The sequence below is a fragment of the Electrona antarctica genome (genome assembly GCF_951216825.1).
Source record: "Electrona antarctica genome assembly, chromosome: 8".
Lineage (NCBI taxonomy): Eukaryota > Metazoa > Chordata > Actinopteri > Myctophiformes > Myctophidae > Electrona > Electrona antarctica.
Genome location: NC_136789.1, coordinates 4,812,878 through 4,828,083, shown reverse-complemented (window position 1 = coordinate 4,828,083; position 15,206 = coordinate 4,812,878). Strand labels below are relative to the sequence as shown.

At 42.9% G+C, this 15,206-nt stretch overlaps 1 protein-coding gene across 1 annotated transcript in view; it reads right to left on the bottom strand.

Moving 5' to 3' along the window:
• Positions 1 to 14,833, bottom strand: part of lhfpl7 (LHFPL tetraspan subfamily member 7) — a 119,572-nt gene extending 104,739 nt beyond the window's left edge. The window contains exon 1 of the mRNA XM_079507515.1: positions 13,828 to 14,833. Within this exon, the coding sequence (XP_079363641.1) occupies positions 13,828 to 14,142 (315 nt within the window). The 5' untranslated portion in view covers positions 14,143 to 14,833. The remainder of the gene's footprint in view (positions 1 to 13,827) is intronic.
• Positions 14,834 to 15,206: the final 373 nt, after the last annotated feature.

Below are 15,206 nucleotides of genomic sequence, written 5' to 3'. Positions count from 1 at the left end.
AAAGTGTTTCTTGTCTCCCAAACATCATTAAAATAAGATCACCACATATATCCACAGAGACAAATAAAGCTATTTTTAAATAAATCCCTTCTGTTTATACGACCTGTGGCAGGAACAATAACAATTCTAGGGCCAAAGCTTGACATTTGAGAACGAAACCCTTAGTCTGTGACTTACAGATTGATTACAGATTTACAGTCCGGTGCTACACCAATGTCACTGAATTGCAAATAATATCCGACAATAAAACAGCAACAACATGCAAGAAAATATGTCTTACCAGGGTTGTCACTTACTGAGCATTATGTTATATGAAGTTAATATAAATCTGCCCACAGAACAAAAGATAGGTCAGTTGTTTCAATATTATAATTCTCTGCCTGCCTTTGAGGAAGTTAGCAGACGGTAGCCTGAGGGCAGGGTGGCAAGCTGTGACAGCCATTTCTTTTTAAATAAACTTGATGAATTATCTGTCATCCAATCTTGTCTTTTCTTAGAGCTGTATAGCCTCTATTGTCTCTACTAGTCTGAAGGATGCACACCACAGATGCTTTATCGGTTGAATATCTACCTACAATATCTACTGAATATTGGTAAACCATTGGTAAAAGAAAAAAACCCTCTATTTTCCATTTTTGGAATCGCTCTGGTTGCTAGGGACGCTTGCTAGGGCCTCGTCTGCACTGTTTGTTTCCACGTAGCCATTAGCTTCTGTATTAGCCACAGCCTTTCCACGCTCTTTTCTCGGAAACTACGGTGCTGTCCGTGTTTTTGAACAGATCGGATGTAATCTCTGATTTACCGGTCATCGTGAGTGGAATAATGGCGCTTTCTAGAGACAGGATGGACATTGTCATATAACTTACTAGCATTGGTGCTATTGCTGTTAGCGTTCAAGATAGCGACAAACAGGACGGCTTCATAGTAAAACATGCCCCTGATCATGTTGCACCCAAGCGCTAACTCTTTGTCCACCAGGTGGCACTCAAGGAGTTAACATATCATATCCGTTGTCCTACATTCATTGCGCTGTCCACATATGGAGGCATGCCCATATATCATGGGCATATACTGATGACATCAGGGATCTACATATATAGACATAAAAGGGACAAGTACTGCCAGATACAGAGATCTCCATATATTGGCATAGTCAGATCTGCGGTGCCAAACCTCTAGTAAATAAATATCGGTTATGCATCCTTAACATCCTTAACTCAGAACACCAAGGACTTCATTGGTCTTCTTATACAAGCAAAATTGAACGAGAGTCTATGGTGGCAGTAGCCGTTACCCCTGGTGGTCAATGAGTTAACAAGCTATAGAAGATGATATAACAAGACATTTTTCTTTTCTTTTTTATGTTTTGACAAATGTTGGGCACAATAAACATTTAGTTTGGTTCTATTGTAATTGATTTGTGGTGTGATTTGTGGAGTTGCGCGCGCACACACACACACACACACACACACACACACACACACACACACACACACACACACACACACACACACACACACACACACACACACACACACACACACACACACACACACACACACACACACACACACACACACACACACACACAGTGTACCCATGCTGGGCAAGAACTAGCCAGTTAAGTGTGGGAACTGGGCAGCAGTGGCGTAAAGGTTAGATGAGCGCCCTTGGTTGCCGGTTCGAATCCCCAGACCGGCAGGGAAATCTGGTTAGTGGCCAACATTATAAGACTGTGGTTGTACTGGTCAGCTTCAAGGACTTGATGTGTGTGTCTGTCTGTGTTTCTAATACTGTATGTGTAGGGCGTTGCTGAAAATGAGCACTTGTGCTCAGCCACTACCCTGGTCAAATAAAGAAAAAACAATCTAAATGGAAGTACCGTCCACGGAAATTATGTTGAGGCTTTATAAAGCTGTTTACATTCTCCGTCAATGAAACAAGTGTCGAAAACGATTGTTGCTGGGAGAAGTACGTTGCAACGGAAGTCCTGCCCCTATAGACACACGAGTGCATTAGGTCATGACCAGGCTTTTCTCCTCCGAGATGAGAAAAGGCTGTGTGTGTGTATCTACACAGTAACAACAAATTAATCTAAGAAGAAGTATGATGAATCATCAGACTATGCTTGTGGAAACACTCGCACAAGCGTCATGATCTTAAACATATTTTGTGAATGAGGTCTGTAAAGTTGGCCGAGTGGCCAAGGCTCCAAAAAGAATCCAGCAATACCTTTCAGGGTGTTTTATTTCTCCCCGATACAGGTTATTCACAGTGGAAAGGCCTCGAACAAAACAAAACAAAACACTAAAGACTAACTTACGAAAAGACAACATAGAAAAACACTTGAAAACAAATTCGGGAAACAAACCCAGAACTTGATAAACTGTGTAGGCTATAAACCCTGCAATGGCAGGCCCCCTAGCAGCTCTCCCTGGGTGTTACCTTCTGGTTGTCTCACGCCAAACTGAACTAACTCACTGCCCCTGCAGCCTCCCTCTTATACTAGGCAAGACTATACCAAGGAAGGAACAGTTCTGTAATTGGTAACCCACTTAACTCAACATCTGGCTAACCATGGCCCATGAGTTAACTTACACAATTACCTACTTTAACTAAACCAATTCGAATACATTTCAGATACATTACACAACATCAAGATAAATAGAAAACATAACATAAGAGCTCTTGTAAACCAGACAGACACCCCTCCTGCTCTATAGCACTTGGTACCTTCCTCCACTCAAGAGGATCACCTGTACTGCAGGAGAGCCAGGTGCCAACCAATCATAATTAAACCCAAATGACACCAAACATATACTGTGACAATATTTGCAAAGTACATACTTGTTCTCTTTTACAATTCACTGTGAGCTACAATAATAAAACTAGAAAAAGTGCCCTTCTGGGCACAGGTCTCCACCAGGAGGATAGGACTGTGTGAGATGTTTGGCAAAATGTTTAGGAGTAATATAAACATGTTTGATGGCAATTGGATGACTTGAGGCATTTTGTTCCAGAAATGTGTTTTGCAAAACTCAACCTGTTGGTGGCGCTATAACAGGCCAATGTGAAAAGGGTGGGATATATTCCTCAGCCAAGTAAGAAAATGTGTGAAAGATTTCACGTAAATTGCATGCTGCGTTCATGATTTGAGGCTTTTGTTCAAAACGGGGCAATCTTGCAAACTGTGAAAGCCAATTATAGCCAATTAGGATGGAATATGAAATATCGGACAAATCCGACTTGAGCACATGACCATAGAGATACTGTGTAACGATTTGTGAGATTTTTGGACAGAATCTGGAGGTGTAATATCAAAAAATGTGTTTTACAAAAGTCGGCCTCCTGGTGGCGCTATAAAAGGCAGATGCGGAAAATGCAGGTCAAAGGTTTGTCCTTGGCCTCTAGGGAGTGTGCATGCAACGTTTCACGCAGATCGGTGCAGTTTTAGGTAAAAAATGTGAAAAGCTGCCTCATGGTGACGCTATAACAGGCCGTTCTGGAAAATGCGGGGCAGAGGTTCATCGTTGGCATCCAGGGAGTGTGTGTGCAAAGTTTGGCACCGACCGGGTTAACGGTGCCGGAGATTAGCTGGTAACAGACGGACGGAAGGACGGACACACACACGGACGGAGTGCAAAACATACTCTCTCCCCATGCCTTTGGCCTGGTGGAGACAAATATGCACTCATGTCCATTAACCCATTAACACAGTCTTCCAAGCCGGCCAGCAAAGTTAGGGATGCAACTGTGTAATTTAGGTATGAGCATTGTTCTCCATCAATGTATGTTTATAAGGCACGGGTTGCCCCGTGACAAGGTCCATTGTTTGGAAGTAAAGTGGTTGATGGTGGACCGACAGATGGATGGGGAAACAATACCTAAACAACACCTCATAATCACACAAAATATAGACAAGTCCATCACAAAATCTCTATTACAGACTACCAACTACATTAATGTGTGTATCTGTGGTAGATTTACTGTAATATCTTGGAGCAGTGAGTTGTTCTGTCCTGGTATGTTAGACACTATTATCAATGGCCTCTGTGCTTTGACTACTGATGGGGAGCAGCTCACGGCAACAACAGACTCCTATGCATCAAGCCAAGTGAGCCATCATTTATGTTAAAAAATGGAGGAAGGCTCCCTGTTAAATCAATACATAAACTTACTACCCTCGGGATCCACAATGAAGGCGGTGGAAGTGACAGGCCGCTTAACAAATGGACAGCGCCCTCCCGGAACACGCTGACTCAGCATGTTCCCTAGCGAAGGAAACAGTGCTCCTTCGTTCTAACCCACCCCTTCCCCTATTAGTCAGACAGCTAGCTGTGTCTGCCTGGGAATTGCTGATCAGAGGGTCTTAAATATCACAAAAGCAAAGTGTATAATTCATAATAGAGAGAGAAAGAGAGCGATATTGTCGCTCAAAAGCGTCAATTGATTTTCTGATCAGGACATTTGAGTAAACATTCCATACTCTAGACTCTAAGTCTATCATTTTCGGACCACCGATGGATTTGACGAAAGGGACCTGAACGGGCAACATCATCACTTCACATTTTGTGTTGTATTAAGTGCTGTGGGGTTTAGGGCTGGATGGGAAAAAGCAGCACAATATCATCATATACTGCAGGTAACACCCACATCCATCAAGCCTGACTAGATCATAAATTCCCCTCCAATTCAGTCAGACCGATTTCCTCTCCATCTCATTCCTGGATGGTTATAAAATGTAGATCAACGCGTTTCCATCGCTCTCCCTCTCTCTCTCAAAGCTACCTGCTCTATCCATCATACAGACAGCTGTTCCTCCGCAGGTTCAATCCCAGTCCCTTATATAGCACCGACCTCTTGGCATTTGCCACCTGCCGCCACACTCCCCCAAAGCCAGCACAGATCCCAAATCCCATATGTAGGAATTTGTGACAAACCTCTTTCAATCACCTGAACAGAATTAGTTTGAGATTGGATTGCCCTATAAGCTGACACGAAGACAGGAAGGCTACTCCTACTTCGGAGACTGGATCAGTGTGTGGTACAGTCATACTAGGGCAAGCAGTGACAAACTGCATTACTCTGTTTATATACCTATTTTCCACGGTAGAAGTTTAAATTAAATCCAAGGTGTAAATTTGCACTTTTGTGTAGTGAGCGGTGCCCTTCATCATGATGATGACGTATGCCACATGACGTCACAGCTAGGGGGACGGACGGACATACAGAACATACATCTGCTATTACAAGAGTAATAGCAGAATTGGGATGCCTCCACATACCTCTATCTTTCAGAAAATATTCACTTCATCGACAAAATAGCCACCCTTAACTTTATCAACAGTCTGAACATGACCTTGAAGTATATCAGACTTGTCTAGTGATGTCTGGGTAACAACTTCATACCACACAATCAATTTCATGCAAGGTTTAATAGCTGTCAGAGAATGTAGCACGTATTTTCTCGACTAGTGTTATGGCCTCCTCCCACACAGTGTAGCTAATACATGGTATGCTAAGGTGAACAAACGCACAATCAAATACAAATACCAATACCTGCCAACTAAGCCTTGGGCCAAGGATGAGTTTGTCCCATAAAGCAATTGTTGTGAAATGCTTGGCTAGGCAGCATGCCAGCACCAGCCCAGGCAGATGATGTGTAGTTCTGCTGCAAAACTCTTGCAAAAAGTCTCATGAAAAACGATTTGGGAGAGAACAGGTCAGTAAAACATCAACAAGCCTGTTTATTTTTTATTCCTACTTTTGCTGGATCCTATTTTCCTTGTTTTTGAGTGGTGCAACCACTCCAAGGAACAGCAATGTCCCTATGTCCCAACCTATGTCCTAACCTATGGCCCTATGTCCCGATGTTTAGAGTACCAATAGGGGGTGCTGTTGCACCACTCGCTTCAGACTGGTCTGATTTTTTGCTATCTGGACCCTATTTTCCTTGTTTAAAGTACTGACTCTGGTGTTAAGCTTAACAAAAGCGATGACATTTCTATGATAACCATCGGCACGATAGCAACTAGGATTAATGAAACAAGACCTACAGTCTAAAAGCTGAAACAAGACCTACAGTCTAAAAGCCTGTCTAACAGATCAGTGGGGTCTCTCTCTCTCTCTCTCCCCATGCCAGTGACCTGGAAGAGTGGTATGCTGTACATTGCAAGATGCTGAGGTCAGTATAGAGGCAGAGACGCGGCTTACTTCCTATTCGACCCTATTCTTCTGCCTACACCCTGCGTGATGTTTCATTCAGGGCATGGTCTGTGCCATTTTTAAATAGGGCTAAACAGTCTAAACAGTTGAAACCAGAAAGTGAGAGAACCAACACTCCCCGGAGATGCAGAGAGAACTACCCGTATGTGTGTCTGCTCTTCTCTCCGGTTCATTTTCATGGCTGGGTGACCAGGAACATCCCGTTTTTATTTCTTACGTTGCTGCTGTTTTTTCTGTTCCCGACACTACAATACTTGACCATAGTGTCGCTGTAGGGCGAAGAAAAAACATAAAATGTAACAATGTCATGTGTATTCCAATGGTGCAGAAGTGTTCTTTAGCCCTAAACAATAATGGCGAATTTTGCCATGCCGGGCCACGCTCCAAAATACCCTAGGGCCCCATCTTGTATCCCTTATCCCTAAACAAATTTGCCATTTTTTACTATTTAAAAAAACCTTTTAAAATAGTTCAACTAGCTGATCTCCATCGAGACATTGTAGCTTGTAGATCGGCTATTTGAACTATTTTAAAAGGTTTTTTAAAATAGTAAAAAATGGCTAATTAGTTTAGGGATAAGGGTTAAGGGGTGGCGCAAGATATAGCCATATGTGTGTCTCAAAGAATATGGTTCATGTGGTTAAACTGCCCTGGGGGTTTTCAAAGACAGTGCATGAGCGTCCCTTGACTCCCTTCAGACAAAACTCAGAGAAGTAAGAAGTGCTTCTGGTTGTTTGTTTGTATGCTGTATATATAATGTAATAGATAATGGCAAACATATAATGCATAACATCAGTAACTTCCTTCCTCCCAACCACCTTTTACTGTCACGTCTGTCTCCCCTGCAATGCTCTCGCACGTCACTAGGCCTGACTAACCATTCAGTATGTTGGGTCCTGAGTCCTGAAGGGACTTCAAATTCACTAAAAGTGAATTTGAAGTCCATCATATAAAGTAGTAGGGGTATAAAGTATAACTAATAGTTATACTTTATAGTTTGTTGGTTTTAGCCCAGGGAAGTTTTATTATTCATTAGCCTGCCTCTTTCAGTTGCTAAAAATGGATGATGGGTATACTGTAGTGTAGTGCTATCTATCTTTCTTTTTTCATATTCCCTAAGTCCACCCCCCACCCTCCCAGCAGGACTCTGAACCCCTAATTACCGTATAAGTGCTGACATGGACAGCAACTGTACTAGTATATATCACAACACTGTCTCTATGGATCACATATTGTGTGTGTGTGTGTGTGTGTGCGCGTGTGTGTGTGTGTTCCTATGTGCCTGTACTCTGTGAGCTTCTAAACAGAATGAGGTCAGCATGAGAATGTAACCAGACAATTGCCTTCGCCAAGCATACTTTTTTTACTGCTCTGATACAGTCTGGGCAGCCTCTCATGCCCCATGGGGAAAATAGGAATACACACCAAGCACATTAGGACCTCATAACATCATCTATAGTCAGACACGCTTCTCCCACAAATGGCTTTCACCACAGAGGTATCCCATTAGTCGTGAAGTGAATACGGCCAGCCCTGACAAGACAGAGAGGACAAGAAAGCAGGGGTAGGGAGAGAATCTAGACGTTGTAATAGTATGTACAGTATTCCAGCTTCCAACAAGAGCAGAATGAGCTCTTTTGATTTGGTGGCGATTTTGAGATCCTATACTAGAACAGTTGTGCAGTCCTTTGTAGGAGCGGCATGGCTGAGATAGTGTGCATCTCACTAAGTGACAGGGAAGCCATTGAGCCCTGTGCCATTGTAATCTGTGGGGCCTTGAATGCAGCAGTGGAGGACCACCCAGAGGATAGCCTCTCTCTTCTTTTATGCTGTTCAAGTAAACAGAGTCTCTACCTTATCCATCATTCCATTAGGTTCAGCAGGCTCACTGGTGAAACCCTGAGCTACCTGCTCTCCCCAAGAGGAAAAAAGATCATATTCTGGTTCAAAGAGTTCATTCCATACACAATAATAAATAAAAGTCATACCGTAACTAGAGTGTGTTAGATCTGTTTGACCACTTGAACCAACTAAGCCCTAAGCAGCCCTTGGGAATCTTTGCTGCTATTGTAAAATGAGGTACCGTTTTGCAACATCAGACATATTTTACACCGTCAGACCATCAATGAAAGTAGAGTGAATCACATTAAAGTAAGACATACTGAAAGGATCTTGGGGCAGTTATATTTCTCTGAACACAGCATGCACAGCATAGGCCTATTGCATAATAATGGGTTTACAGTTGAAACTCCAATTTACTATACATAACATTCTTCAACAGACAGCTACATTAACAGCATAAAATATGGCATAGGAAGGATTACATATGAACTATGGGGACTATGATCATTTGACGGTAAAAAAGCACCTTTCTGTTAAACGTAGGAGAGTACAGACTGTGTTGCAGCATTTTACAATCTAGATATGGGCACCTTGGGAAGAAGAAATCTGGTAAATTAGATACTTGAATCACAACCTTCTCCACACAGCCCCCAATCAAATGAAAGGGCAAATACATTTGGTGTCTACATGAGCTACTCAAAGACCATTACGGAATTCCATTTAAATAACTTGAATTTACTCCAAATAAGATGTGGTTCGCTGAATAGTGAAATTACATTTAGTAAGTCTTGCAGGGTTTATATTAAAATAAGGGGTGGGTGGAATTATTATTATTATTTTTAAAGCCATAAACAATTACTACGTCTTCTTGGAAGTCATACATGGGGAAGACTAAACATCAGGATTGTTTTTGTATAAATCTCTGACTTGTCATGGTGCCAGTTTCTGAGAGAATACAGACAAAGATGAGCATGGACTTGAGACACTTTCACTGTTCTTGGAGACCAGTCATGACTCTTTTAAGCTACAACACTCATTCAGTGAAGAAGTACAGTAGATGTCCCTGTACACTGCTGCGCTTTTCAGATTTTTAGCAGCGTTTTTCCGCCGGTTTTCCCAAAAACGCGTCCAGTCTGCAAGGACCTTAACAGAAATACAATAAAAACTCACAAACCATCACACAGACACAGCAAACACTTTAATTTGAGCATGCACACACACTTTTTCCACTGAACATACATTCAGATATGCCCTTCACACACAGAACTGCTAGACAATACCACAGGGGACGAACTAATCCAGCTTCAGTGTTTAGTACTGAGGAGTGGCAGGGAGCACATAAGCTGTTATCAAGTTAAAGTGAGGGTGTTTTCTGGCAAGCGAGCTGCACCCTCCTCCTCCTCCTCCACATTTCACCTAACAGCAGGTCACACAGTAGGGCTAAACCTTCCTCCTAAACACCTGCACCCTCCTCCTCCTCCTCCACATTTCACCTAACAGCAGGTCACACAGTAGGGCTAAACCTTCCTCCTTAACACCTGCTGCAGCCTGCCACCACAGCACAAAAACACATTTTTCACACACACACACACACACACACACACACACACACACACACACACACACACACACACACACACACACACACACACACACACACACACACACACACACACACACACACACACACACACACACACACACACACACACACACACACACACACACACACACACACACACACACACACACGGGGTATGTGCAGTATGCAGTCAACATGCACTACTAGACACATATATTGCACCAGGTCAGTATAGTCTTGTGGTTAGAGTGTCCGCCCTGAGATTGGGAGATTCCGAGTTCAACCACCGGCCGAGTCATACTAAAGACTATAAAAATGGTATCAAATGCCTCCTTGCTTGGCACTCAGCATAAAGGGTTGGATTGAGGTAGGCCTACGTCCCTATGACATATTAGCATCATGGCAGGGGATGTACTTGTACATCATGGCTGGGACATATCTGTACATCAAGCCGCCTCACGCTACAGAAACAGCAGATAGGCTCCTGACCCGTGTGCCACATGAAGGCCACTTAGTTCCTTGCTCTGATGGAAAATTACACTACACAACCAGCAGCAAGAAATGGAGAAAATTACCAAAAGTAACAGCAACATTAGTCAACATTGTGTTTTATGCAGTTGTCAAAAATGTATATAGATTCTTTATTAGTCCTTGCTGAAACTCCTTTTGCGCCAAGCAGCCATCAAAAATCCACACAATACATAGACAAATCAAACAATACATTGACAATACAAAAACACAATTTACACAACACATCCCCTTAGGCAGAGGCATCACATATGCACAGGACTGAGATAGGGCCTATTTGTTCGAAAGTCCTACAGCATGTGGGGACAAATGATCTCGGAGCCCGAGCTTGCAACTTCAGTACTGTGTACCGTCGATCTGATGGCAAAAGGTGGTATTGACTGTATAGTGGCTGCGTTCTCTCGCTAGTGATATCTTTCCCCATCCTAAGTATGGTATGGTATGAAGGGTCTCATCATACTATCCTACACCCACTGAGCATTTGTCAGGCCATTAGAAATCTAAAATACGTCTAAAATCAGACCCGTCTGAACTGAGTGGTGCTGTACTACTGTACAAGCCCTCGTCCCTGGCCTCTCTACTGCTAAAAAGCAGAGCCACATTGTCACCTGTTGGTACCCTAAACAGATAGACATAGGGACACACATTGCTGTGCATTGGAGTGGCTGCACCACTCAAAAATGGGTTATAACTAGGGGATCAGATGATTAGAAATCGGGGCCGATCACGTCATTTTCAAATGATCGGAATCGGATCGGGAGCCAAAAAACGTGATCGGGAGATCCCTAGTATCAATATTATATCCATATCATGATATTAGACTACATATTGTCTGTGATTTGGGATATTGTACTATTGTGATATGGCATAAACGTGTTCTATGAAATATAAATATCGAATCGGGGAAAATTGGCAGATCTCAAAATCAAATGAGCAAAAAACACGTGATTGGGACATCCCTAGTTATAACTGGTCTAAAAATGTTTTTTTAGCTGTCTAGGCTACAACAACGCTGTTTCAACAGCTATATTAATATATACAGTAGACGGTCTATATATAGACGCTTAGTCAACGTCTAAGCTAAGCCTAGACCGCTAAAAAGAAACCTTCATTTTTAGACCAGTTATAGCCTAGTTTTAGTAGACGTCTAATAGCCAACTATTATTACTAAGTGTAATATTAATATAAGGGTAATAATGTGCTGCACTGATGAACTGTAACTATTTTCCTGGTCTACCTCTAACCTCGAGTCACCAGCCTGGTCTGACTACAAATCATTGTCCTACAACATGACAAAAGTTACCATCCGCTCCCGACCGGATCATAAACCCGAAATGGAATGCTTGCCCAGGCTAGTCTACCTCTAGTCTAACACAGGTCAGGGTCACTATACATGTCACTATAAGTGGCAGTGGCATTTTGGCTCTAACCTGTGTAGGCACACCACACTGTGGCTCTGAGTCCTCAGTGCCAGCCAACATGCTGGATGAAAGCATTTGAAAAGGGGAGAGAACAGAAAGCCCCACACGAACCAGAGCACAAAGAGGCCGAGCACGTAGGGAGTCGTTCTTCACTTCGTTGCAGTACTCATTCTCCCTCAGCTAAGTCACGTGATCCTCAGCGTGCAGTGCCCGGGTCAACTGTAGTCAGTTCCTCGCCACTGGAGTGGAGACTGCACAGGCTAACGCACAGGGGCATTTTAATCAAACACAACCAGAATGGAACACAGGCAGGTTGCTGTGGTTGATGGGAAGTGTGTGTTGATGTGTTTCTTTGACATACTCATGCATAGAATGCATGGGTCTGCATGCACATTCACATTTCAGTTTGTTGTTTGTGTGGGTCATTGAAAGGTAGGGTTATTTAAAAATGGAGGACATCAGCAAAATGTGCACACATCAGCGAAGAGTGGTGGGGTGATCAAATGGGCTTGTTGAAATCTTAATAGCTCCCTTCACATTTATAAATGGCCAAGGGAGCAGGGTGGTGTACTTAGCTTTGCCATTGACATATCTAGCCATGAAAAAAAGAATACAATAAAAGAAACTACCCCATCAGGCTCTCTCTTGGTACTTGACAGACAAAGTGGTTGGCTGAGAGTGGCTGTTTTTGAGGGACGCTAGCCCCTCCTACATCCAGCTTTTAGTTACCGTCCACAAACTTCGTCTTAAACAAACATTAAATTCCCATCGACAATGAATGGAGAATTTTACGTCATAGTGTCTGAGCAAATAGGCATAGTGTCTATATTACGTCATGATGATGTACGATGTTAAGAGCGCCCCTCACTTCACACGGGTGTGATTTCTGGTTTATAATTGGAAAACTGACTCACTGCCTGAAATGCCTTGCTGAAGCAATGGACCAGTTAAAGTAGTCAAACTGGCCACGGGCACAGACACTGCTGGGATGTGAAGTGAAATGAAGACAGCGTTACAGGCCTACTGTATTGCATGCCAACTGGTTGAAGTGCACACATTATGATGTATAGCGTCTCATCACGTGTGCACTGCTTGCCTTTGAAACAGAAAACAAAACAAGCATTGCATTCTTCCACACACCCTTCATTCTAAAAATCACAAAAGGAATGACTTATTAATATCTCCCTTTCAAATGCTAATTCTCATTCATACATAAATCATAACTCTAGCTATCTGCTATACAGCTGGGTTTTATAGCTACAGGATGCTGCCTTGGGAGGGGGGGGGGACTTAAAGGGTTGCTAGCCGTAAAGAATTACATTTCTTGCACGGAACATCAAGCAGCCAGGTCAAACTGATGAATTTCAAGCAAACCATCTAAAAAAAATACATTTTATTTTCATACACAATTTTGTCTTTAAATTTTGTCTTTAATTTTGGCCATAAACCAGTTAACGAATGCTTAAAAATGATCAAGTCTTAAATTGAGTTGAACTTTTTGAGGTTGAATATGCTGGTCACCTGCATCTTTATCTCTTTCATCCTATCTTTTTTCTCTAGTGCATTTATATAGCACCTTTATCCAAGGCGCTTTACATAGATTGTATGTATTGCATTACATTCACCCATTCACACACACATTCATACACCGATGGCAGCTGAAACCATGCAAGGAACCAACCAGCACATCAGGAACAATTAGGGGTTCAGTGTCTTGCTCAAGGACACTTCGACACTAACTCTGGGGGAGCCCGGGTTCGAACTGGCAACCTTGCGGTTACCATCCAGCCACTCGATCTACGCCTGAGGCTACATTCCATCATTGGATTATGGATACTTTCAGACTTTTCAGTAGCTGCAGTATGGCAACTTGATGACTGTAACAAATTACAGCTACTACTGTACTGACATTTCTGACACATGTTCCTACACCCCCCAGATCCATGAGCAACCCTAGGAAGTATTAGTTCAAGACAAGACATATTAAAGTTGTGCGTGAAAATTAATGAATGGGTGCTAGGTAGTAGTAGTGACTTAGGCTATGCATTGACTTTTGTCCTGTCAGGCAGCTCCTCGATGCACTTGAACTGATGAGCTCCCTGACAGGACAAATCTCAATGCCTCAGTCTAACATCAAATAAATCATTTTCAAGCACAATTTTACATGGCTGCCTCTTTTGTTTATCCTGATGTAGCCCAGTGGTTATGTGGATGTAGGTGGATTTGTACCTGCCAGGAGCTTGATGGGATCTCAGCGAATTTACCCAGTCCCCCAAACGTGTAGCATCTGTACATGTGGTCCAGGGACTCTGAGCAGTGCCACAGTAAGCCGAAGCTCACAGAGTCCTTGTTCTTCAGATGGTCTTTCACAATCCAGGCAGGAGATATAAAACTAAAACTGCAGACGGCGACTAGGACAGACGAAAGGAGCACCCAAAAGCAGCCTACACAACTGAACATCCTGGCAGCTTGGGGCATAAAGCCCGGAGACAGATCAATCCCAATCCCGGTGTCTTTCTTCTCCCGGTACAGCAGTGAATGCATTGGAGCACACGCTCAGCTGAGATCAACTTGAGCTGCACCTGACAGACACTACATCAGCGAAGCATGCGTCAATCAACAATGTTATAAATAATATCCGTAGAGAAAATCTCGAAAAATGAACAAAAGCCGGACTGAAAATCAATCTTCCGTTGTGTTAAAGTACATCTGTTAAATTCCGAAATGTGATACGGATCACAACATGTTTGTCACACCCAAAACAGAGATGCGCAACTGTCAATCAGTTTCTCAGTGGTCGCCGTGTAGGGTATGCGGTTAATTCCATGCGAAAAAAATAGAACTTCATCATACCGTTACCGCAGGTATTTTGTTGGCCGTATTCGAGTAACTTATTTTCTACCACACATGGGTGGACTTTTGTTGTAGAAACCGTGCGTATCGTGTTGCCAGCAAGCCTCCACTGGTCCCATGTACTAGCGCGGCACGTTGCGCGCAAAACAGTGAGATGGGCGTCTCCTCCTATCCTCCTTCTTTCCTCTCAATCTCTTGGCTTTATATGTCGTGACGGAAAAAAAAGACAAAACAAAACATGACTAGTAAACACGGCAACGCAACAGCATCTGTAATTGAAACCAAAGTCGTTTTTAATACTGTAACTTTCGAGGTTTACGACCCAGTGAGTGAAACAAGACCGCGCACACGTAGAATTAAAATATACACATACACACCATAACTGCGAGGTCTTGGGGGGGGGGGGTGGACACCTGCAGTTTATTTGCATGTTCAGGTCAGCTGGGTTACTTCTCTTAAGTGCTCTCATCATTAAGCCATTGATTTGAGACAGCCCACCCAGCCCACGTCCCCGTACCAATTCATGGTAAACATCGCCCCCATCTGGTCAAAAATGACTCGTCTACCCAAACTGTAGACAAGGTTTGTCATTGTCCATCACAATTTGACTTTAAAACCACCCTCATGGTTCAAAAATAATTAAATAAAGCCCTTTATATATTAAACATTTGTCATATGTAGTAAGCCACGGTAGCCACCCATAACCACACAGGCAGAAAAATCTGTCCTTAATAATAAAGCCTCAATCATGTTAA